Source organism: Micropterus salmoides, unplaced genomic scaffold, assembly GCF_014851395.1.
Source record: "Micropterus salmoides isolate LMB-PRFRI ecotype aquatic unplaced genomic scaffold, ASM1485139v1 Ms_hic_scaffold_23, whole genome shotgun sequence".
Lineage (NCBI taxonomy): Eukaryota > Metazoa > Chordata > Actinopteri > Centrarchiformes > Centrarchidae > Micropterus > Micropterus salmoides.
In genome coordinates this window covers 15,452,974-15,479,980 of record NW_024041484.1, presented here as the reverse complement: position 1 = coordinate 15,479,980, position 27,007 = coordinate 15,452,974, and the positions used below count along the sequence as shown (strand labels likewise).

General features: G+C 40.8%; 1 protein-coding gene across 1 annotated transcript in view; it reads right to left on the bottom strand.

Annotated features, from left to right (window-relative positions):
* The window catches only part of exoc4 (exocyst complex component 4), a 114,297-nt gene that overhangs the window by 69,776 nt on the left and 17,514 nt on the right, over positions 1–27,007 (bottom strand). The window contains exons 8-11 of the mRNA XM_038738614.1: positions 26,463–26,643; positions 16,868–17,013; positions 16,523–16,611; positions 4,926–5,022 (exon numbers count right to left, since the gene is read on the bottom strand). Coding sequence (XP_038594542.1) covers positions 4,926–5,022; positions 16,523–16,611; positions 16,868–17,013; positions 26,463–26,643 — 513 coding nt within the window. The remainder of the gene's footprint in view (positions 1–4,925; positions 5,023–16,522; positions 16,612–16,867; positions 17,014–26,462; positions 26,644–27,007) is intronic.

Sequence of the window (27,007 nt, the reverse complement as noted above, 5' to 3'; positions counted from 1 at the left end):
AAATGCAAAATGAAGTCAGTTAGAAAGGAAATTAGCCAAGCGTGAGTATGTTACTATAACATAAAGCCCTTCAGCGAGCATATTCATGATTTTGAGTCATTAAAGAAGATAAAATTATACTTAATAATTAATTCAGAAATGGTAACTCTGCTGGACTTTAGGCTTTACCTGCACACACAGAAAACACACGCTGCCACACAAACACAAGCAGACATGCACAGTCATGCCTGGTCATCCTGTGGATGGTGAACAGGGAGAGATTAGGAGCCCGCCGAAGCTTTTCAAAATGCCAACCTCGTCCAGAGCAAGGGGTGTAAATACCACCCAAATGTCAACAGGAGACCCCACAAGTCAAACTAAATTGGCTGCTACATGCACAAACACTCCCTTATGTCTGCCCCATATTTGTGTGCTTGTCTTTAAAGACATACATTCTACGCTCTGACACATCAGGTTGGATTGCTACACTTGTGAGGGCAGAACCAATCTCATTCACTCACTTACGACAAGCCCTAACACTGCTGAGGCTAAATCAGACCTGACCGTTATTCCAAGAGGGATAATGTTTTATCAGTTTTGAGGTCATACTGTCCCCTCTAGAGGAGATGTAACCAAAGACACCAATAATAACTTACATGTACAGATCCAGCATTCACTGGTGGTGACATACAGAATAAATTACACAGACAATCGGTAGGCACATGCACATTTGATACTTAGCTATTGATCTGAGGTTTGATATACGGCAATGAGTAATTGTGTCTACTTCATAAAATGAAGTAAATAGAAGGTAAACCTAGAAACATATTATTTGCGATTGCTTTAGAAAGGCATATGCCCTGGGGCAATATAAATATAGACAGACTGGCAAACATCAGCAATAAGTACATTAGAAGAGACCGCTCCGCATCCCCTTCTCATTATAATGCATCCATTTTCTGGCCTTTAGCCAGGACTAGGTTGTAGTGGCAGCAGGCTACGGTAGGCATGCTAGCCCAGATGTCCTCTTCCCCAGCCACCTCTTCCAGCTCTTCCTGGAGGAGCCTGAGGCCGCCCAAGACCAGGTGGGATATATAATCCCTCCAGCCTATTCTGGATCAGAGAAGCAGATATGCAATGCTGCTCACTCTTCAGATGCTTCTAGACATTCTGTCCAAAACAGAATAGGTAACAAGGCACAAACTTGGTGGAGCCCTATGCCCAAATGCACTTTTACTGCAGAAAATTTTGCATGAGCAAAGAGCTGCACCACTGCTGTCTCACATTACTTGGCTTCATTAAGCATTACAGCCACTTTATTATGTATACCTTGCTAGTGCCCCTTTTGCATTCAGAACTGCCTTAATCCTTCGTGGCACACTTTCAACAAGGTGTTGAACATTCCTCAGAGACTTTGGTCCATACTGACACGATAGCATCAAGCAGTTGATGCAGATTTGTCGGCTGCACATCCATGAATGTGAATCTCCCATTCCACCACATCCCAAAGGTGCTCTATCGGTTTGAGATCTGGTGACTGCGGAGGCCATTTGAGTACAGTGAACTCATTTTCATGTTCAAGAAACCAGTTTGAGCTTGTGACATGGTGCATTATACTGCTGGAAGTAGCCATCAGAAGATGGGTACACTGTAGTCATGAAGGGATGGACATGGTCAGCAACAATACTTAGGTAGGCTGTCACGTTTAAACAATGCTCAATTGGTACTAAGGGGCCCAAAGTGTGCAAAGAAAATATCCCCCACACCATTACACCTACACCACCAGTCTGCATTGCAGGATAGATCCATGCTTTCATGTTGTTTATGCCAAATTCTGACCATCTGAACGTCGCAGCTGAAACTGAGACTCATCAGACCAGGCAACGTTCATCCAATCTTCTATTGTCCAATTTGGGTGAGCCTGTGCGAATTGTAGTCTCAGTTTCCTGTTCTTAGCTGACAGGAGTGGCACCCGGTGTGGTCTTCTGCTGCTGTAGCCCAACTGCTTCAAGGTTCGACGTGTTGTGGGTTCTTAGATATTCTTAGGTATTCTGCATACCATGGTTTTAACGAGTGGTTATTTGAGTTACTCTTGCCTTTCTTTCACAACTGACACTCACTGGATATTTTCTCTTTTTCGAACCACTCTCTGTAAACCCTAAAGATGGGTGTGCGTGAAAATCCCAGTAGATCAGCAGTTTCTGAAATACTCAGACCAGCTTGTCTGGCACCAACAACCATGCCACGTTTAAAGTCACTTAAATCCCCTTTCTTCCCCATTCTGATGCTCAGTTTAAACTTCAGAAGTTTTCTTGACCACGCCTACATGCCTAAATGCATTGAGTTGCTGCCATGTGATTGGCCGATTAGCTATTAGTGTTAACGAGCAAATGGACCAGGTGCACCTAATAAAGTGGCCGGTAAGTGTATGTTCTTAATTACAATGATATCAGATGCAACATCATCTGAACCATGAGTACTTAATGTAACATAAGATGAAATGGTAATACCCGCAGGGAAATTAGGTTAATGCACCAGCAGAAAGTGATATCCAGTGAGAAAAATGATAAAATATAAACTACACAAGTAGAATAGAAGAAGAACCTTACCCCTACTTTTATATCTCAATAAATTCCAAACATTAAAGTAGGGCTAAGGCTATAAATAAGTGTGGGAATTTTTATATAAGCTCTTTAAGTGAACTGATTGGTCATTATGTGGACTGTTGACACATTTTGATCGGATTCTCTTAAATTAACCCTTTCTGGAGCAGGTTAGCCATGCAGCATATCATGGTGATCTACCCCAATTAAAAGTGACCCAGCTTTGTGATACTGGAACATGTAAGTCAAGCCTAATAATAGCTGGCTAACCCACTAATCTTACTGTGTAAATACAGACCTGAGGATGAGCTCCACATTGCTCTTTGTGAATCTTAAGGTTCAACATTATTTAAAGTACAATTAAACATTAAGACACTGCTGTCTCATATGCCCACACAGTGCCACACACACCACTGATTTCATGTGCTGCAACCCCCACCTGCTTCTGTCATTAAAGCTGCCATGAGCTGCATGGCTGGCTGCAGGAGGTGTAGTGATCCATCAGCAGAGTGCCAGAGCTTTGCCATTAGAAAACCATCTGCAAGAAACAGCGCTCCATTGGCACTAGAAGTCTAGAGAGGGCAGGTTGGAGGGAGGGTGAGAGAGAGAAGAGAGTGCCCTGTGTGCAAGGCAGTTTGGTGTGATTGATATGAACCATTAGAGGCAACATGGGAGAGGTTGGCAGAAAGCTAGTCACCGTTTTATTTTTCGTCATTTGTTCAGACAAAAGCTTGGCCAGACCCCCAGTGAACAAGGGTTGAACGTCAGCGTGTGTCTGTGTTTGTCAGAGAGAGAAGGCAAGTGTTTAAGAGAGGAAGTTAGAGAAAGACTCAAGGCCAAAGCATTGGTAAAGGGACATAAAACACACAGGCAACCACTTGCAAAGAAATACATTAAAGTACTTCAACACAGACATTCAAAAATAGTCCTTAGTCTCTGAAACTAGTAATTTTCTTTCAGCATCAATCAATCAAACACAAGCTAACATGATCACTGACTTTACAGCTTAGGTTAGTGGGGATGCACTAAACAGATCTGATAGATGAAGTGCAGTCTAGCTTAACAAAGTTAACTGGCAGATTTTCTGTGATTCCATATTGTTTAGTAGTCAGTCTGGTTAATGGTCAGGGGTATACACTTAACTGAATTGCCAGTATACTTGAACAAAATCTAAAGAGACATCTGTTTTGCCCCGTCTGTACTGGCTTTTTGTCAAGTTTGTCTGAATTCACTGACTGTAAGTTTGTTTTTGTTTTTTAAACTACCTCATTATACAGTTACAACCCAGATGGCCTCGGTGAAGCTATAGCTCTCCACTGGCTGAGTATTCAAGATATTTTTACAGTCAAACTATCTCTTAACCTGCCAACTTTAAACAAATTGAAGGAATAAACAAAGTGTTTGCTAAAAAGGCACAATTATCCTGGCTATATGCATTAAAAAACATGCTCTGTGATGTTAAAACTGTAGAAATGTATGCCAAGCACCATAGTGTGGAAGAAGGAAACATCTCAGTGTAATGGATCCTAGAAGGTAATGTATCACTGCATTGAGGCCAATTCAATTAAATTGCTTCACTATTAGATTTACACTGCTCGCTTGGGACCACAGTGCTGTATAGAAAACTACCAGATATACAGAACATTACCACAAAGACAACCCTCACAATACTCAAATTTAATAGGAAATAAAAGCGAGGGCGGTAGTCGATCCCAATTCCTGGATGGTATCAACAAAACATTCTGAACTGAAGGAACAGTATATTACATCATGTTTGATTTACGATGTCCTACTAAACATTAAAAAGGTTGAAATCGATACACGGTCACTAAGAGGCCATTTAATAGAATTAGTTTACATTTTACTGGTATTGAGTCATGTCCCAGCCTTTATACATCTTGAGTGGCTTGGCCATGCCTCTCAGACAGACCAGTATGACACTTGTCGCCCTTTCACACGTGTCTTGTTAAAGTAAAGGTACCCTGCCCAAACCAGTAAAGACAGCAGGTTCTGTCCACATAATACCAGCATAAGATTGCCTTGATTGATTACTGGCATCCTATTCATTCTTCCCAAGCAAAATACAGTCAAATTAACAGTAAAGATCTTGTTTGAAGCTATCATTTGCTTATCTCTTCACTTACTGTACCTTGTGACTCCGCTCAGTCCGCAGTCATCACACTAGTACACCACTTCAGCTCTTACTCTTAAAGTCATCAGTGTCTCATTGCAGATGAGTGACTATAGAGTTCTTTCTGTTTCATGTTGGTGAATTAAAGACACATCTTGAAACCACATTCAAAATTTTTGGCAGGGTGTTCAGTGTATCAGTTAGTGCTGTACCCGAGAAGAGGCTGGAAGATCACAGTGATGTTCCTCGCTCCCGGTTTACACACAAACTTCATTTCTCCCCCCTCAATTAGGTTGTCATCAGCGCCACCTAGAACACAGAAGGAAGGACTTAACCAAACATGTCAAAACAGACATCTATACAGAGTAGTGTTGCTGCAGGGGATGCTTAAACTGCAGAGTATGTAAAATGGATACAAATCATATTTAGGATGGCATTTAGAAGATTCAGGTGGTTCTGAAGAACTGCTTTCAACTGGCCCATCCTGATTCAATTATTCTGACTGTATCCTTTAACAACACACAAAATCCCAACCAAACCCTAGAGTTGTGCTCTGTAGGTGACCATGAACTCTGATTTCCCTGGAACAACATCATTGTTCCCTCCATTAATCAAGATATTTCATTTAAATCTTATTTTATTCAAAAACATTTTGAAAAATTTCAATATTCAATCAGTACAGGAGTACACCTTCAGCCCTAATAAACACATCACTCAATCAGTGCAGCTCACCATCACAAATCTAAAAGCACCTCACATGCTCACACTCCTCCATGCCCCTGCGTCACCGTGTGGGTAAACCCCACAGCTAACAGGGTTAATCAGAAAATCATTGCCATGTAACATGCTCAGAAAGCATTGGGGGGGGGGGGGGGGGGGGGGCAGAACAGAGAAAGAACACCGATGCTCATTACCTCCACTCATCCTGAAGTAATCAATATAACTGATGGAGAAGAAATTGCAGCTCCCTGTCAATATAGTGAGTGTCTTAGTGCGTGTATGTGCGTGCGAGTCTAAATGTTTTGAAAGAATACCACGCATGAATGCATGCACACATGTTTGCATTTTTGTTTATACAAATTGGGATAAGTTGATGAATAAGAATAGGAGGCGGAGAGCAGCGAGCAGCATTCCCTGCCTTTATACTGTGGGGAAAATGCTATTCGAAAGGATTTCTGTATAATTAAGTCCTATGGTGCTCAGTGTGCGGTTAACATTTTAGGGCTCTGTAAGAAGGGTCAAGTTAAATGCAAACACAACAAAATAAAACAAGATGGTGATCCAAGCAACACTGATATGGTTTTGAAATTGGTATGGGTGTGGTGTGCATGTGTGTTACGAAATGGTGAGATTCAGTTTGGCACAAAGCCCTGCTCTGCTGTTTTCTTCTGTTTCATTTCCATGTCCAATATGGTCTTGCAAAGCTTGTGTGATATAACACAAAGTCACTTCGCCATAGTGCGAAAGCCTGTTCCGCATTACCTGCGCAGCCTGCCTAGCCTTGCATTCAAATGCATATCAACCCCATTGTTCCCTGCGCCAGGCTCCATAATACATTTCTAATGGAACAAGTTTCATTTGAAAAGTATGTGAGACAACACTATCCGTATTTTCATTAAAATGACAAGGGAAGCTTTCATTCCATCCAAAACTTTTAAATCAAGGGTTTCTGATTCTGATCTGTTGCCATGAAATTCGCCCGCATGGTAAGCCCACATTTGCGTTGCTAAGTGGAGACAGAGATGAGGTTCAATTCATTCAAACTCTCCCTTTCTCCATCCATTCATCCTTCCTTTGGTGCCAATTCAATTACGACTCAATTACAGGTTCCTAAACAAAGCTGCCGTCAACGCACTCTCTTGCTCGTCCTCTCTCTCTCTTCCTCACGTTCTCTGTCTCCCTCTGATCATCGACGCAGAAAGAGCTGGCTAAACTTTTGTTTCCTCGTCAACAACTTGCAAACACTCAAGTTCCCATGAATAACATCAACATGTCACAGACTCTGGGGAAGTTAGCATTACCTATCTGCTCCAAGAGCCACATCTAACCGGCAACTACACACAAACACACGCCAAATTCACTACCATGTATGTGTTCCCAATGACAGTGACCAATTTAATTTCATGCTCTAAACATCTGCATCAGTGTCAGACAAAGGAGCGAGGAAGAGACCTCATTGATCCATGGGGTCTGGGACCAGCTGCCAACAGGGCATAGCACTGATGAATATTAAATAGGCCGGCATTAATATGCATGGGATTCTTCAGAGTTGTCTAGACGTGACAGGGTGGCTCCGGTCTCAGGTCAGGATGCCACCAAACTGCTGCCAGCCCTCTCTCGACATAATGTGCAAAAGTGTAATTTTGTTTGTGAGAGCTTGTATGTGTGCTTGAGTATTCGTTAGTGTTGTTTGAATGAGTGTCTGTGCATTTGTGTCCCTCGGTGTGTGGTCTGATCCAGGATTAGTGGGAGGGGTGTGTGGAGGTGTGGTGCTCAGTGGGACGGCAACCGAAAGCTGGAGAGGAAGAAGTGACACATTCTAATGTGTCCAAATCTGCCTGAAATCCCCCTCGAGAGCCACTGCTCTGTCTGCAACACACACACACAACTAATCAGACATGACACACAACTTCTATCAAGCAAAAAAATCCGTGGACTACAGGGGTACAAAGAGACAGGTACAGATACCGCTTTAAACACACAACACACACTCGAGTAGTGTGAGTAGTGTAGAGAGCCTAAAACAAATGCATCAGCCTAAACTACCTAGAAACCATATGTTCACACATACTCACACAGTGACACCCCCCTGTGGTGCCCTAGCATGCGCTCCCCAGCCCACATGTAATCAAGTCAGGCAGTGACTTAGTGAAATTGCATTAGCTACACCTTCCTGGGTTTGATGAGAAACGGGTTTGATCCTGTGATGAATTCCGGCCGTGCCGAGATTTAGGCAGGGAAAGAATGATGATGGTGATGCCTTCTTTAACACACTCCGACGTCTCCTGGGACCAACGCGTTTCTGTATGCATCTGGGAGTGTGTCAGAGAGGGGCGAGATGAGGAAATCCAGACAGACGGGCAAAGGAACAGTCATAATCCCTAATTTACAAGTGGTTTGAATTTGTTTTGCGTCCAATTAAAATGTGTGTGCCTGTGTGGAAAAAAGGACAGTGGCGAACACAGAAGTTAGTCCAAGTACTCATGATTCCCTGTTTGAGGTGTGTGTGTGTGTACAAGTACTACCACATATATACTGATAGATGATAATAAGTACGTTCAATGTGCAAATATTTAAAAATATATATATCTTGGTACTCACTTGTTTGCTATGGCTTTTTCTTTTATGACCTTGTCTTTTCCTCTATAAAGCACTTTCTAACTGCTGTTTTAACAGTGATATTGCTATGATCATCTCTCCATAAAATTGAACTATGACTAAATTCTCATTGCGTTTAAGCTGTTTGTGTTCACACAATAGTCATGCAAGCAAACACTGTGATCACAGTTATAATCTCTCATTTAATACCATGGTGCCAAGCTGGATTCGCGATCATGTCAACTCGAGAGGATCAAAGACACCTGTTATCGCTCTGGCTAGATTCTGATTGGGAATGGCAGGAGGGCGACTGGGTGACTGGTGTAATTGACTCACAATCATGTCACTCACTATACACACACATACACACAAAAACACACACGACATAGGTTTACAAAAGTGAAAACAATTGGCTGTTTAAGATAGGACAAGCAGAACTCAAACAAATTTGGACATAGTCTTTCAAGTACGCCTGTAACACTATCCAAGTTGATATCTGACTGGTAGGATTCTGCAATATCTGCACCTCTCCACAGTCAGAACAGTAATTGCGTAGAGTGAGGCAGTGCTACCTCCTTTGATTGAGGCCCCTAACCTGTGCCATTATCCACCACTGCACATTTCAAGCTAAATTGTGCAAATAAAAAGCACCATATAGAATAATCCAATTTTCAACCTCAATGGCCTCATTTGTCTGTAGCTGTTATGCTATGAAAATGAGTTTGGGAGTGATCGATTCTAGCAATATTCTCCATGCACAAATCAGATGCCTTTAAAAGTGGGCACAAGTGTATGTTTGTGAAAGAATCAGACAGTCGGCTACAGATTCACCAGGTTGAAAATTGCTGATCTAATAAGAACGGTTTCCGCGTCAATAATGTATGACTCTCTGGTCAATTCAGGGCATCCAATTCCACTCAGAATGTCTTCATGTCTGATTGGGTCTTAATGAGAGCCTTCTATTATTAAAATTAATTTGATGGGATGGTATCTGCTGCTCCACCAACCGGGAGACCAACTCTACCCCTCAGCTGAGAATAAAGGGTATAAATAAATTCAGGTGTAAATTGAGTTGCGTTAATTATTAAAAAGCATCATTGTGGCATACAGTGTGTCTCTGTGGTCTTGAGTTTAATGAATACACATCTGTCAGTGGTGTTATGACAACAATGCACTCCAATAGCAGAATGAATATTAATAGTGCGGAATGTCTCTTTTGAGACACGAGGAAGAGTCATCCTTAATAAGGAAAAAGGGTCATTTTTGGGGGGAACAAACCCTTTGAACTGATGGAAATGTCTGTTGTTTGTCTTTCAAAATTCAGCAAAGTTAAATCTATTGACAGTGTTGGAAAATAAGCTTTGTACATATTTCTAAAAGTTGGTAACATATTCAAGGTTTTTATTTTTACAGAAACAAGAGAAAGAGTCTCCAGACATGCTAGCGGAGCCCGTGAGGCTCTACTTTGGCACAGTGGTGCTTTGAGCTGAATGCAAATGCACTGCTAACATGTTGAAGTATTTAAAACTTTGACCTGCTGATGGCGGAAAACTCATAAAACAGCAAAGTCAGTAGAATTGGGTAATGTGATCTTTTAGGGACCTTCAGATTTCGCGATAATCCATCCATCCAACCAAAAAAAACGTGTCACACAGCAAACAATGTAGAATCTAAGTACTGATAAAACTCACATTCTATGCTGAATTTCAATCCATGCTCCAAATTTTAAGGGAAACTCCATTCACCAAGGGTTCAAAAAAACTCTTTACTACCATGGTCTCTTGAATCTGTCAACCATAACAAAGAAGTGATTGAGTACACGGACGTGTGAGTGTGTGCGTGTAAAGACCGGGAGATCTAATCGGCCAGAAAACCACGTGTCATCACATCTTTGATTAGAGCCAGCAGGGAACCTGACAGCACATTCCACACCCTCTTTTTCCCCCCTGGAAGAACCTGTTGCACACTGGAAAAGCAAGAGGCGTGTTTTTATCTGTCTGGCTACCAGTGAAGCTGCTACAGTGCAGGTGCCAAGGTCTCTACATCCTCAAGACCTACATGCTTTTCTTTTTTTCTTTCCATTCTTTCATTCTTTCTTTCACCCCCCCCTTGCATTTGTTCATCCCTCCATCTTCTCCAATCAGCAGGTCTGAGATTAAAAGTAAACACAGAGGTGACAGTCAAAGCCGCCAATAATGACAAGGCCAATCCTGATTAAAAATTAGCCTCAGGTCGGGAAAATACACCAAGCTCTTTCTCACTGATTAAATGTCTGCGCTGTGTAAACTATTACAACCTTGTTCTATTCTCCTTCTGTTGTCCTCTGCATCCCTCTGTGATTTCTAATGGTCCCGCTTCCATTCTCTCACTGCGTTTAATGTCTGATTTAACTCTAACCTTTGGTCATGTTTATGTTTTATCTCAGTAGGTCTTAGTGAGATAAAGCAGTTTAAAGCATTTGATTAAATAAAAAGCATTTGATTATGTGACAATATGCTTCCCTATAGCTTGCAGACACTGGTCATGTCTGACCTTTGGCAATGACAATCAGCCTTCTCATTACTCAGCTATTTTAGTTTCAAGGCCATCGTTGCAGGGTTGTGTGAAGTGCTTTTGGTTAATGCAGGATTCATTTTGGTTTACATTCAGTCTTACTCCTGGGCTCGTACCAAGATATTCCAGCAGGTGATGCTGGCTTGTGTTTGGATAATCATCTATGATTCACATGTTGTCTGGAAGTGGAGTGCCACACTGGCTAAATTAACTGAAAAGAAAAAAACGGTGGGGCAATGAGGAATGTACTAGCATCTATTCTGCCAAGATTGTGTAAATGTTTGGCTTTAATATGTCCACAGATGTATGACATAACAAAAGTGAGTCAAATGCTGGCAACTCTAATATCAGTCTTTAAATAACTGCCTGCAATGTATTTTCCATTATCATGCTTCTATCCTTTAGTTTTAGCTAACCAGGGGCTTGGTGAGGTACAATACAGTAAAAAGCCGCTATTATTATTACAAGCCACAGAGCATTTTCCCCACTGTCTCCATGCTCCGCTCTAATTTCAGCAACAGAGCTACTGTAATTCAATCACTGGTCCCATAGCAGATGAGAAAAGAACAGTGCATTTATGTTTGTTTGTTTGTGTGAGAGTGTGTGTGTGTGTGTGTGTGTGTGTGTGTGTGTGTGCATGTGTGTATGTGTGTATGGGCGTCTATGTGTATCTAGGAAAAAGAGGGGAATCACATCTCTAATGTTCTATCAACCTTGCTGAAATCTATTTATGAGCAAATTGAACATGATGAGCCCAAGCTAACACATATAAAATAATTACAGAGAGCTACAGTGCATCTGGACATCAGCAATAATGTGTGTATGTGTGCGTGTTTTCCACAATATGCAGAGTTGCTCCATATTCACTTTCATGCTGAACACAAATAAAGGCTTCTCACAGTAATAGGCTGTCAGGTAACAGAGGTACCTTGCGTTTTATCTACAAACCCAGTTATATCACTGCTGGAACAAAGCGATTCATAAAGTCCTGGCACCTGAGCAAGAGGGGAATGCGTGTCATTTTCTAGTGACATTCCTGCGGCGTACAGAACTCAAGAATAGACTCGTTTACAACACGTCATTCAATAACAGCATGTTGTACACGTCATATATGACATTATTTGGCAAGCATACATCAGGTAGTGTACACCTATACACACTAACATCCGGCCAGTATGAAAGACCTCATCAATCATTGATATGGCATGTGCCTACATCACATAATGTTCCACTAGGAATAATGGCCATTTGAAGGACACTTGGTGAACCTGATAATATTCTGTAAATAGAGAAGATCTTTTTTTGGTCCTTTGCTGCAGGATAAGTCAGTGAAAGCAGTATTGCCTTAAAGTTTAAGAAAAGCTTCCCATGCTTATTTTTTTTTGTTGTTTGTTTCAGAAGTTTTGCAGAAACTTACAACAAAGCTGTGACTTATTAGTGAAAATAGTATTACCTCTTTTATATAATTTAATAATAATAATAATAAGTTTGACCTATCATATTCAATCGGTTGAACAAAGTAAAACATTTTGAAAGATTTGAAAGACATTTTTCTGAAAATAGGAAATAATTTTTATTTTACAGCAAATACAATCCAATTTAGAGACTGGCCTTGGGACTTGCAGTTTATAAATCAGTTAAAGAAGAAATCCAACTCCATAGTCAAGTAGAATTATTTTTGCTCATACACAACAAGTACCCTGAGGCAAAAAGTATCACTAGTACACATTTTGTCTATTTCTTTCTTTGAGAACATTGAAGGTATAAATATTGGATTCATTTAAATCCTTTAACTGGCATTTACTTGGTGGGTCCATACAACACGTTGCTTACTTTGACAGGATTTAATTTGGTTATCATCTATTTTTGATTTATTATTGAGACTTCCATGTTGAGACCACCCACGCACACACACAGAAATCTATTTAATGTCAATCTCCAAGTAGCGTAGTAGAGTAAGAGAAAGTTGAGAAGAAAGTTGAGAATGAAACATCACATCTTGACAGAGCATCAGTGTTAAAGCAAAAAAGCGGAAAAAGACAGAAAGGAGAGGCATCAATCGCAGCTACGCAACATTCCAGCGTCATAATCCTATAATAATTATTGACTTTTTCATCGACAAAGTTCCATCTAAGGTTCCATTTATGATTATGATCAATCATAATTGCATGATCAGCAGAATAGATTGAATGATTGGAAGAAGAAGAATTGGAAAGGCAAGCCAATGATTTTCTAATTGAGAGGAACTCATCTGAACATGGTAGTTTGGTGTAGAAAAAGTTTAGACATGAAAAACAAGGGCTAGTTTTCTCAATGAGCTATCTAAAAAAACCAAAAACATATCCAACCCCCAGTATTCACAATCCCATTTTGCCGAAGTCTGTAACATCGCACGTCACTTGGCATGAAACATGCTGTGTTTGCTAATTCATGTTACAAACACACATACATTTCTGTGAACACATGGCATTCAACATCTGCTTGACCCACCCCTAATATCCCACCCACCGTCACCTCCACCCGTGTCTCCCACTAGACATTCTTCCATTTGCACCTCTTCTCCCTCCTCTCCCCATTGGGGTGTACAATTCAGCTTGACAAGGAACACCACTTCTGGTCGCCCACAGCAGTCACTCTCCTCCTCCTCCTCCTCATCTCCCTCTCCCCACCTCCCTCTCATGGGAACATGATGCTATAATATATAAAAGAGAAGCCCCTGATACAGCATAGGCTTTTTTCTCTACCTCAGGCTGAGCATTAGGTATGTAGGGGTTGGCAGAGAGAGAGAGCTGTTTGTAACTAGATTGCTTGCGTAACGGCTTGCTTTTTGTTTGCCGGACACCCTGTGAACAAGTCTATTTGAATATCAAAAGGAAAACAGGGAATGTGCGAAACAGATTTGGAACCGAGTTGATTGTGAATACATTGTAAAAATGGAGGGAGGTCAGAGGTGGGAGAGAGTTGGGAATGAGAGTGTATGTACATGCCTGCAGGGAAAGGGGGAATTCTGAAGTGTGTATGTTTGTTGATATCAGGTGCAAGCGTGTGGTGACAGGCAGGCTTTGTGTACGGCTGTCACATGAGGTGTGGGTGGGGGAGGTCACTTCTATCGTGCCCCGGGGGCAAGGCAATATCGCATGAAACACAATGAAAAGGCGTGACACAAAGAGAAATAAAATTTTAAAAAAGGCTGTAAATGCATTACTGACTTACAGTAGTTATTGAGATATATTCACACTTCACCTCCCAGATGACCACTGGGGCGCTCCGAGTCCTCCACTGCCTACACACGCGATAGAGAGGCAATAAAAAAGCAGAGGGCGAGGATGTAAAAGTCTAGTGGTCGAGAGACATACAGAGGAATATGGGGGCATGGAAACACATCTATAGCTGGAAAATAGTTATTTTCATAATTTATTCATAGGGGACTTGATTGAATCTGGATGAGGTGCTGTGATTCTGAAGCAGTGGTTTGCAGAAGATACAAATGCACCCACAAACCCCTAGATACACATTTAGACAGACAGCTGACGATCTGCTGTATAAATGAACATTATATACATGCTCTAGCTGGCAGTCTCACTACATACGTTCAGAACACATAATCCAGATGTCCCTACATATGGAGCAGTAATAAAGTCTTAAGATGAAGCATTGCATTAATCGAAGCGTACGAGATGAGCACCAGCAGCGGAGGCAAGCAATTAAGTCCCCCTGAGTGTTGTGCATGTGTATGTGAGGCATGAGAATAGGCGCCTGTGTGGCTGTCTGCATGTGTGTGTGTGTAATGATATATGGCGGGTCCTTACAAGACGCAGGAGACATAAATTACAGATATTACAGATTAATTTCAAACCCATTACAGATATGGGACTCTGGGTAGGTTACAAAATCATTACACGTTCTGTACCAACACCGCTGCTCTGATTCTTACGTAAAGATCTGAGAACTTGACATGTGACAGACAGATACAACAAAATATCAGTATGTATTCACAAAAGTACAAAATGCAGCCTTCTGCAAAAACTACAGACACATCTGTAGTTCTGACTTTGTACTCAGTTTAGCGCATTACCATTTATCTTCCTTTGTTAACGGTGCATGGCTGGATTTAAGACGAACAATCAAACTCACTTATTTCCAAGGCTGTGTTGGTGAGCCTCTGAGTTAATAACTATATTGACTTGAAGTAGACCATTGAGAAAAAAAAGAGAGTTTAGGAAACTCCAAGTAGAGAGACTAAGAGACACACATGACTAAGCTTTAAGAGTTGAGTAATCCCGCAGCCAAAAGAACTCATCAACTCAATCTCTCATTTCCAACTCTTTTCCTCTCCCTCCCTCTCCACAGTATGTTTAATTTGAAGAGAGGAAAAAGTCCCTTTCCACACCGTCTCAATACATATTTTTCTAATTTCTTCCTTCAGAAATCTCTTAATGGCTTCTTCGCTGCACCCTGATGAAAACAATGACTTTTAACCTTCCTCTACCTCCATCCTTCCTTCTATCCATCTTTCCCCCTCCCTTCATCACAGTCAACTTATTTCACTTTCTAAATGATTTCTTACTCCTTCAATCTCTTTGCAGCCATTCAGGCTCCGGCCCAGGCTTGTGGCCGGTGCTACGCATTGTGACAGGTGAAATGAAAGCCCAGAGAAATCTCATCTTCTTATGAACGCTCGGAGGCATTCAGCCAGTCAAAAAAAAATATTTTTTACCCTTTCTTTCTAAGGCGCCGACAGATGGAGGAAGAAAAAAAGTGAGCTGTTATTTGAAGACCATTTGGGGTTTTCCTTTATCCACAGTTAATCAATGCTGTTCTTTTTTTGGTGAGGGGGGGCTGGGTTGAGCCAGTACATTTTGCATACATTTACAGACTAGCTACTGTATGAGTGGGATTCTTTTGTCAAAAAATAAAAGCTACAGCCTGTATTGAAACATGTTCTAGAGTCAAGTCAATCATTTTCTTTCTTTTAATTTGAATACCTAGAGCAGCCTAATTACATTATTTAAATAGTTTACCCTCAATAGTCATAATTAGTTATGCAGATATTGTGAAAGGATGATTTTTTTGAGTTACACAGTAGTCTCTACAGATTATAAGCACTTTACGGTTATTGTCTCGCTCCATCTCCTACCTTTCCTATTTCATCCAAACAATTAGGAGCTTGGTGTGAAAAAAGGAATAATAGCAGACAAACAGTGCTGTCAGGCACTGCTGATTGAAACCTCAAGGTCAGAGGCATATAAACAGACAGCCAGAGAGACAGAGAGAGAGAGAGAGCGAGAGAAGAAGTGGGAGCAGTAGCTTAGATTCTCCAGGGTCTGGCTGTGCAGCTCACTCACTGTGTTATTTTGTCTGTGCTTGTGTGTGAGTGAGAGGTTTTCAAGACGGTACGCGGATTCTGCAAAGTCACCCTGCTCTGCTTCTCGTCAATCTCATACTCTGTCTCCGTTTTCCTTCCCTCACTCTTGTTGTCTGCCTTTCTTTTCCGAAGTGTAACTTCTCGACCTGCAACGTACCCTTACAATCTCCACGTCACCTTTTGTTACACTGCGCCCTCATTCTCCCATTCTACCTCTCCATCTCACCCAAATCCCTCCATCACTCTATGGCTGGATCATGCCCCACCTCCTCCATCTTAGCCAAACATGACCAAAATAACCCGCCCCTCCCTCCACCTTCTCTCTATCCACAACCTCTCTACTCTTGAACTTACCCATTATTTCTGTCGGTTCAATGAGCTTGTAGGTCTCTCCTCGGATTTCCTCTTTTTCCTTACTCAACCTGTACACCTCTAACCTCCCCCCTCTTTTCATCCCTCCACCTGACCTTAACCTTTGCTCTGTGTTCCCCCTGTTCAGTAGTCTTCTGCGCCCACATCTCGCTGTTTCTCTACTCTCCATTCCTCAGTTCATCCCTCTGTGCCCATCCTCACCTTGTAATTCTCCACTCTTGCTGTAGAGTTCTCGCCTCTGCTCTCTCAAGTAGGCACTCATGCTGATGGCATGGGAAGATGATTCAAACCTACAAAACACACAAAAGGTTCAACAAGTGTGCATTAGACACAAACGCACAATGCAACCAGAAACAAAAACAAAAAACATTTACAATGAGCATTGGACTTGGGCCTGAGATGTCAAACAGACCAATGTAACCTTAAATATATTTTTGGTCTTTTGAGATATTAAAATGTTAAAGTACTCTTATACATAGAGTAATTTAATCTTTGAGTTTTCTTTCAGTCCGGCACCAGGTAGAGAGCAAAGGGTCTGATCCTTACTTGAAGAGCGACTGCTTGGCACGTTGTGGTTTTTTCTTCGCAAAAAAGGCAGCAAACTCACTGCCAGTGCTGGCATAGGAGAGCTGAGCTGACGGCTCTGTGGCACTGCGGCTGTTCTTCACATCCAGATACTCCATAAGCAGAACCTAAACACAGAGCACTATGTCAAAAGCTAAAAAGCAGAAGAATCAAGGTAGAAGTACCTGAGTGCTATTTTTATGGCAGGTTGTCTGACCTTCAGCCAGGTCACATGGGTTTAATCTTTGTCTCTCAATGCACATGCTGAGTAATTTTCTACACCTGCTATTTTCCGCCAACAATTTGAAGGGAACAAGAACAAACATTTTCAATGAAAAATGTAAAAGTCTGTATAATTACAATCATTCTGTTACAAATTAATATCTAGCATCACATTTAAAGGGATAGTAAATGATTATAATCCAATACACTTTTATGTTAAATTCATGTTTTGCAATTTCTCTGTTTTTTGTGTTTTCCTACACAGCGCTGGCTCTGTAAATGGACAACAAAGAAAGTGGTGTGGACCTTGCCACACAACATTGTTCTAGCCAATCAGCAACAAGTGGCGTTAGTGCTCTTGCACAAGGACAGTGGGAGAGAGAGTTCTATACACCGTCACATTTGAACATGCTGGACTCCAGGCACTGTGAAGAAGGAGAGATGGCCAAGAAACATCCAGAGGAAACGGTCTGAAGAGCATAAACACAGAAGAATGTTAAATGACCTGGTAAAGGCGAAGGTGTTTGTAAGCTAGAGAAAGCTCCAAGATTTAAAATTAGGGAAGTGGGGCTTCTGAGGGAGCACTGAAGTATTTGTTTGGCAGTTGAGTTCAAACATCAACATTCTTCTGCAGAATACCTTACTCTCCCTTTCAAAAAACAATATTCAGCAGATATACATCTAGCAGAGCATCATCTAGCAGATCGGCTATGAACATCCCAAGTATTAGGTTTTGTATTTAGTGTGGCTTGTAGTATTACGTTATATTGCAATTTATGGCATCACAAAGCCAATCCTGAAAAACGAATGAAAATCCAAACTTTGAGACAGAAAAGGTACACTGACATGGATGGGTGCTTTTCATTGCTGCTGTAAAAAAAAAAAATCTTGTCCTCCATTTCCCTCATCTGTCTGCATGATCCATGGTGAAATCCATCAACGTCTTATCATGCTTCATAAAAATCTTATCAACTTCTAACAATAGCTGAGGACAATCACATTGAAACTCTGGCCAGACAGAGAAAGTTAACTTCCTCTACTCTATCATTCTATCTGCACATTCCCTCTGTTGCTTTCACTGGCTCTCATTTTTCAAAATCTCTTAGTGCTTCATCTCTCATTTCTCACATTTCTATTTTCTCTCTGTTCTGTCTACCTCAGTTCATCGTCCCCTCTCTCTTGTGCCCTTCTTCATTCCTCTCTCTGTGTGAATACATATGTTCTAAAATAGCCTCCCATATCCAATAGCTTCATAATTTAGCAGGGCCATTTAGCCTGTGTGTGTCTAATTCTGCGGCACAGTGTGGGTCAGCCCAGAATGGGACAGGAGTAATGGCCAAGCAGATGGAGATCCATCCCGACCATAATGATGTAATTAACACTGCGGAGAGCACCCCCACCGTCATGCATGGGAAAGCCTTCGCATTTTGCATTGATTGTTCATTAAAGAGCCCACACACGAGCACGCGTGCAAAAGAAACAATGCATGTATGCTGTGGATATTTGTTTTAAGAACAGAATCAAGTTTTTTATGAATTATTACAAAAAAAAACAGGTAAAAAATATTTGAAAACATTCATCTTTGTAACTTAAAATGGTTTTGATGTAAAGTTAAAGAGTCTGGTGTCATAGCACTTGGTCACAAATGTTCAAGTTAATATGTAAGTTAAACATGAGCACACAATCTTTCAACACACATTCAATAACTCTCTAACACACTTCCCCACATCACACACAGAACTGAAGTCCATATCACACATGCCCTGGCAACTGGCAACACCAGGGCCTCCACTTGCCACTATCCTCATGCTGAAGCTAATCCTATCACAGTATTAATTACTAATGATGAGCTGATGGAGCGAAACCCCCACTTGCTTGCAAGCTAACGCCCAAGTAGACTTAATGAAATGCCAGCACTGGGCTGATGAAGGGGCTCCGACCCTACTTAAATTGCATTAGCCCAGAGACAGAGTGAACTTTGGAGGCAATTAATTGGACTGCTAGGACAGAGAGACAGATAGAGGAAGAGAGGAATGGGAGGCAGAAAGTAACAGACTGAGAGAAAGGAGGAGGGCGAGATAAAGCTGGAAAAGAGTTGGGGAGAATAGAAAAAGGAAAAGGATTATAGGTGGAGAATGAACACTGAACAGAATAAAAGAGGAAATGGGAACGGAAGAAAAGAGAAAAGTGAGGAAGAAAAAGAACACAATTTAAATAAACGGTTGTTGCTAATTTAACAGCTTTAAGTGAAGATAAAAAAAAAAAGAGGGCTGGTTTCCCCACCTTTACATGAGCCTTTAGTAGACAGTCTCAGCCAATCTACCTCCAATCAGAAGCAAGCCATGTCACAGCTAACAACTCACAAAACTTTTTCACCTCAAAATTATAAATCTACCTCGATAACAAGTGCTACATTGATCCTAACAAAGTTACTTTGATGCAAACTACTGCAAATTTGTGTTTTTTTTCTTGTTATAAGTGGATAGAATGACACTGGCTAAATATATCTCAGTCTCACTGTGCAGTGTATACACTAATTATCAAGATTAACACAATTTGAGAAAGACTTCATTTTCAAAAGACTTTTTTCTTAGTTTATTTTATTTTTATGCCACCAATGTATTACAATTACATAAGAGCAACATCTTGTTTAATTTAAGTCACTTTACTTTTAGTGTTAATCTTCACGTTACAAGTCAATTACAATCACCCACACTGCCCTCCCCAGCTAGTTGCCCAGCATCAAATATTTCAAATATAGTAGGGAATCGTGCATGCAAAGTTATAATCCTTATTTATCAGATGCCTAAATCTCAGGTAGCTAATCTACTAACTGTTTACATCATAAAAAAAGGTTACAGGTGGTGATAGTTTTAGTAGCAATAGTCTGTCTCCCAACAGTAATGTTCAATGTATGTAATGTTCAATAATGTGTAATAACTGCATTTTTATGGGCACAACTTTGTACCATAGCCTTTCCTCTTGTCCCAAAATGAACACGTCACATGAATTTAAAATAATGGAAGATAGATGTTTTGTTTGATACAAAAGTTATTCACTGTCACCTGTGTGTGACCGGACAGCATATCACACTTGCAAAGTGAAAAAGAAGGATCAGAATGAATCAGGAATTAGTCAAAGGAATTGGATTACAAACAAGGCAATAGGACAGAAAGAACTGTGTTGCAAATAGTAGTGACTAAACAATTAAATTAGACAGAGTGAAGGAGAAGTACACAAAAGGAAAAGTAAAAGAAAAAGTAAGTGATACAGAGATGAAGAGGTCCCTCTGTCACAGCCAGCTTAGAAATGATGAACAGCAGCATCGTCACAGCTACCAAAAGAAAGAACTGCCTCTGACCGGGAGCGTCACATCAGTGCAAAACAGTAGCTATCCACAAGAGACGAAAATTAATAAATTCATTGGACTGCAATATTAATTAGGGATGGACCTGGGAGCCCAGTTCCAAATGGGAGCCAGTTCTAATTTAGTAAAAACCTGAAGCATTGAAACATCTGACGCAACGGTCTCAATACAAACAAATATAATGTCAACAAACTTTCTCCCCCCTCACAGCATCTTTAATTTTGGCAACAGGTAGTACCAGATGGAAACATACTCATGTCTCTTTCCACATTTCCTTCTTTGTATGAACAGATCTTGTCAAAAATGACACTTAAACATGAGAGCATTCTCTTAGCAACTGATCTTGAAAACTTAGCCAAAATGTCTGTCCACGCTAAATGAGTTCAGTGAATTTCCATTGTAACTTCACTAAAAGGTTAAGAGAGTTGATGGCGAAACAAGAGAAGAGGAAATGAACTGCCTGAATACACTAAAAATCAATAGTCATGGGTGAATCTGTGAAGCAGTGGATAAAAGAAGGGGTGGTATGTAAAGATGTGAGACAAATGGCTCTTCACACCAGATACTAGGATTAAACCCAAGTGTGTGCGTGTTTGGGTGCGCATGTGTGTGAGTTTGAGTGCACATGTAAAGCCCACATGTCTCTCAAGGGCCGCCCTGACAAAGGCAATCATTTCCACCACAACTATTCAATGTAATTCTATCAATCAGCCAATCTCCTTCTGCACTTGAGTGGCTTGGGTCTCGTCCCAAACTTAAATCAGTCCACTGGGCTGAGAGCTAAGTTCTATTAAAAAAGGAGAAAAGCTTCATCGAGGTCTGCCTTTGCAATTCATTACTAGCACTCCCATTTATTTCTTCCAAAGCAAATGTTCCGATGTCACCCTTTGTACTTAGAGAAGGCGCATACTCATCCTCCATTCTGTCCATTAGGGCCCTAACACCAACAAATCAGTGCAATTAAGAGAGCATCACTCAAAGCTCTGCAGGTGAGCACTTGTCGCTGGATTAACTCGGCAGTCAATTGGCTAAAATTAAAGAAATAAATATCACTTCATTTTGTCTTCCCTTGTTTCCATCCGCTCCCCTTCTTATTAAGTCATCTTAAGCAGCTGAGAGAACAATCTCAACAAATTGTTCCTTTCTCAAGGCTTTATTGAAATCGGCTGTTTTCCCACTAAATCCCTTGGCCGGTGTCTTGTCACAAAACATATTGACTCATATCCCTTGCTGCTCGCTTGAAGTTAAAATCCAAAGTGTCCTTGGCCATCAAAGTGGTTGTTCTGTGTGCACCCTATATTGACTGTGTTCCAGAAACTTCAATAACCTTCACAAGTTCTGACAGAGCTTCAGCCACAACTACTCCCGCAGCACTGAACTACCGCTAGCCAGTGGGGGTTCCCACCTGGAGCGTACCACATCTCGTCAGGCTTTTGAAGGATATCTTGTTGATGGGGGAAAGGAAGATGTGCCTGTGTGTTCAATGAAACCCATTTTATTTCTCCCTGTATCCTTGCTACATCCCACGCATATTTTTTGGATGTGACATTTTAATTTGTTGTTATTGGTGTATTTATTGTTTTATACAAAGATGAAATTGTGTTTTTGTATGGATAGTATCCTTTAAGAAAACGCATGCTTTTAATTTGCATTTCTATGAGATAGTCAACATATCAGTGAATATGTTGAAAAGGCAAGGATTTAACAGAATAGCAAAAGAGAAGACGAAGCAGATTAAACATAGACCATTGAAAATATTACTTTTCACCATAATAGGTTTAAATTAGTTCAATATCAAGTATCTCTATATTGTTGCTCACTGCAGTGAATAGTCTCGTAACTATACAGTAAATAAAGTTAATACATGTCGATCTTCAAAGAGTTGGATGACTGCACTAACCTCATCTGAGATATAAAGTTGAAGCCATGACAGTGTTTACTGTACATGAGGAGTCATAAAATGTAGCAACAAGTCAAGGAAATTACTGCAAAAGCATTCAGTAAATCACCAGTTGATTAAGGCTCCAGTGATTTTCATGTAGTAGATATGGGTGGGGTGAGGGGCAGGGGGGGTGTGCGCAGCTGAGAAAGAAGAGATTTTGTGACACCATGGAGATGGTAGACTTCACTGCGCTCCAGCGATATGTAAATATGACAGTGCTTTGGAGGGCAGAATAAATGTGACACATTGATTAAAATGTTGGGCAAGAACAACGTAGCGATGTCTGCGCTTCATATCTAATTAAAAGAGATCATTGTCTTCTGGCTGGCTGGCAGTTCAATTCGGCTCATTTTCTCTCCGTCGATGAGCCGAGAAAAGGCAGTGAATATTTAAGCCACTTGTATATTTATATATTTGAGGCAAAAACATAACACACCTACCTTGTCTTGGTTAATCTAGAGCAACGAAATGATTCATTTATGAAGCCAGTTTAGGCTAAGCTATGGGCTCTCTTCTGAATCAAAAGGAGAGAGGGGAGCAAGAATGTGATAAGGAATATATAAAAACAGGAAAGAATACTAGAAGTTTATGTAAGAAATGGATGGAAACAGTGTGTTAAACGTTATCCCCAAAATCCAGGAAAATCAAGTACCAAAGAGAGAGAGGACTTCAGTGTTTAGTGCCACAAAGCAGGGACAGGTACCTAAACTTCAATTTTATCGTAGTTTGTTTTTATATGTTGCTATATAGGCCACATCAAAAAAAGGACAGCCGATGTGAACAAATTCGAGTTCTCCGGTGAAGTTCCTATGATCTAGGAATCAGCGCTGTCAGAAGACACATAGCATCTATCCATATTTTTGAATACAGGCTCAAAGTTCCTTGTCTGCAGAGAGGAAGCCACTCATTAAAAGTGTCATTTGCACTCTGGTCACACACTCGCAGCAGACAACGGACATGGCGAGCAGTCACCCAGCCACAAATCCTTGCAGAATACGCAAAAGGCGAGCTAATTAACAAACTCGCACGCCTCAAACCAAACAGCCAACAAGGTCAAAGGGTGATGGACGTCAGTAGCTAGAGACAATGTGCCAAATACATTAAATAACACTCCTGCTGGGCAGTCTTAATGAAGAATGCATGGTGAGGTTTATGAACTGTGACCTTTTATGAACTATATTACCCAATTACCTGTTAAGTATTGTGACTTCCATCTCATTAATGATTCAAAGGAAAACTTTGAATTGAATTTGTTGCTTCTCACTTGGCACCTAATGTTGTTCTGACTAACATTTTAACTCCAAGAACATAACATTAAACTTGCCAGGCTTGTGTGACGCTACTATACTACATTTTTTTGAAGAGGAAAGAGAAGCATATTAAACATTTATAGATAAATTTATGTTCCAGTCACTGTGATTTCTTTGATAAAACAGGCTGCTTTGAAGAACAGTATAGTTCCTGACGGAAAATGAAAACATGGCAGTCATAGATAGAGACAGACAGTAGTAAAAGCATGCAGTGGTATACATTTATAAATGTAAATTCAGTAATGGCGTGAATAATCAATAGATATACTCACACACATTCTACAGAAACTTAAAAGATTGTTCAGTGGCATTAAAACACTCCTTCCAGCATCAATACCACTGATTACCATCTAGTCTTTTATGCATTGAATCAATACTTCCATGCTGAAATAAACAGCCAGTAGAAGCGTCTCCAGCATTTCTGAACATGGATTAGGACCATTACATGAATCTTGACTTACAAAAGCTTGTTTACCTACTCCCCATTCTAAGCCTGCCGGGGCCTCAGTCACACAATGATGAACAGTTTCTCTGCCGAGGCCTTGTAACTGGGCGCACCCTGTGTTTCTGTCGGCTCTTGCATCTGTCGGCTGGTATGTCATGTGGAAAGGTCAACCTGATTTCCCCCTACCTCTCAAAAGTGGGGGGCGGGGGGGGACACACCTACCAAGAGGTTTCTGCACATGTACATGTACATGTTAAAATGCAGTCTACTTCTGTTCAAGCCTTTCATACCAGTTATAGAAGTATAACTTTTAAATTGTATATTCTGCAGGCAATAGTGATCTTCTTAGAAATAAAAATGAAGTTACAGTAGGTATTGTAGAACTGAAGAAAACATAACCAAAAGACACACATGATAAGGGATTAACAAAGATCGTAAGCAAATTTTGACCGATGTTGTGTAGGTTCCTGCCCCTTTGAGGGTCTTAAGACGTGAGATAAGAACAGACTCAGTACCCATTAAAATTTAACAGAGCCACTGTGGAGTGGTAGGGATTTAATTTCTCTCATTGCTGATATGCGACTCTCTAGGACAGAGTGGGCTAAACGAAGGGGGTGAAAGGGAGTGTGGGAGTAGTGAGAGAAAAAGAAAGCAAGATAATGAGATTAAGAAGGAAATTACAAGGAGCAAGAGGGGTATGCACAAGGTATTGGGAAACTGAGAGACTGCAATACAAAGCAGGAACGGTGCTGAAGAAGGAAAGAGCAAGGGAAATGGAAATGGAGAGTGGGAGAGAAAGACGAACACATAAGCAAGAGATGAGAGAAATGGCAAGAGGGAGGGTGTGATGGACGAGGGGCCTTCATATTGATACAATCGGTCAGGAAATAATAACACGAGTGAGTGAATAAGAAAACCTCATTTCACTTAATGAGTATTCTAATCAAGAGATTACATTATCTCACATCGCAGAGACAGGGGAGAGTGGAGCCCCTGGCAACTGGGTGTTGGCAGTGATCGCATGCTGGGGAATGGCTTAATGCCTTCTATAACTGCGCTGGTACAGCAGAGCTATTACAGTACATGCCTATGCACAATCACACCCTGGAAACACACACACACACACACACACACACACACACACACACAACCACCTAAAGACTCCTGTATTAATGCATACGTGCATGACAGCTGAAAAAAAAAGTTACTGGAAACAGACGAGCCAAGTTAGAAATAAACAGGCTTTCAATTTTAATCAAATCCACCAAATCTGAGAAAATTAGCTGTACTTTTCTGCCCAAAAAGAAACAAGTTCTTATCTCTCTTGTGTATATATATATATATATATATATATATATATATATATATATATATATATATCAGATAAAGCACATCTAAAGAATGGATTGGTGAGAAAATCATGTTAAAATGGAGGAAGAAGCACTGCGTCCTCTTTAACAAGTTCAGGCTGGTTAAAATGTGGTAACAGAAACGGGAAAGGATTCAGAAAGACGTCTTAATGAAAATGACTCTCCCAGTGAAGGAGCATCAAGAAAAATGTGGTTTCATTGGGTATTAGCACACACAGGGAGATACAAAACACCCCCAATCGCTTTGAGAGCAACAACTGCCATAGATTTTCCTCTGAGATTCACCATAGGTCAGCTTAACAGCTGCTCATCCTGTCAGCCAATGAAACAGGAGCAGGGAGCAAGAACCCAGCATAACTACACGCCAATTAAAGAACCTAAATTAATCCAAGCAATCAAGCTTCCCCTGTCTTTTTTTTCTTGCTACTGCTTCTTGCTGACAGATTGAACGCCACTCATCACATCACTGCCAGTTTCTCTACTGATTAATTTACTGTAAGAGAAGGTGAATTAAATCAGTCTTGTAAGAAAAGTGCTGGGTGGAAAATAAATCAAGGATGAACAAAACTTCATGGCAGTGGGTGAAAAATAAAAGCCTGGGGATATGCCAGCAAGGAGAGACAAAACAAACACAGAGTTCACCATGAAAGCATCTTGTGATATGGTGGAGTGCTACAGTATGGCCTTTTACTTGAAGTAGCAATGTTAAATGTACTGGACACTAAAAGCTGTTGCTGTTTAAAGCTTCATTTTAATTGACCTCTAGGTTAATACTTCTTTATAGTGCCCTTTTTGTCGTGTGTGTATAGGGGACAAGTCAGACAAACATTTGCCACAAAGTTCTCACAACTTTTAACTATACTAGTCACATATGTCAGAGGTCTGGTTATATTTCTTCTATCACTATTGCTCATATCTGACCTGCAGCACTGTCTGGATCTTGGCAGAGACGTCAGCCTGCTCGTAGAGCTTGATGCCTTCTTCGTGAGCCTTGCCTGGGCACTGCACCACGATCCGCTGCAGGTGGGCCAACACGACACTGTGAGCCTGTGCCACTGCCTTGAACTTGTCAAACAGAAGCTCCAGCAGCTCCAGCAGCAGCCTGTAGAGGGAGCCAGAGAGTGCGGAAAGGCAGGGAGAATATGAGAAACAAGTGGGATGGAGAGCAGGAGAGTGGGGAGTAAATACAAGAAGAGAAGAGGGAAAAGGGGAGGAGATCAAGAGAACTTATGAGAAGTCACACTTTTAAAACAAAACAGATGTGATACATTTTTTTTTAGAATAACAAAACTATAACTGAAAATTTCTTTGCTAAGCATTTTTTTCCACTAACACAATCTAATAGTGGAGCTAAAAAGCACAGCCAATATAACATTCACTCAACAGTTTATTGGTTAGTTTAAATACATTATCCCATAAGTAAATCACTTGGCCATGGGTTTCTACACAAAAAAAGCAGAGAGAGA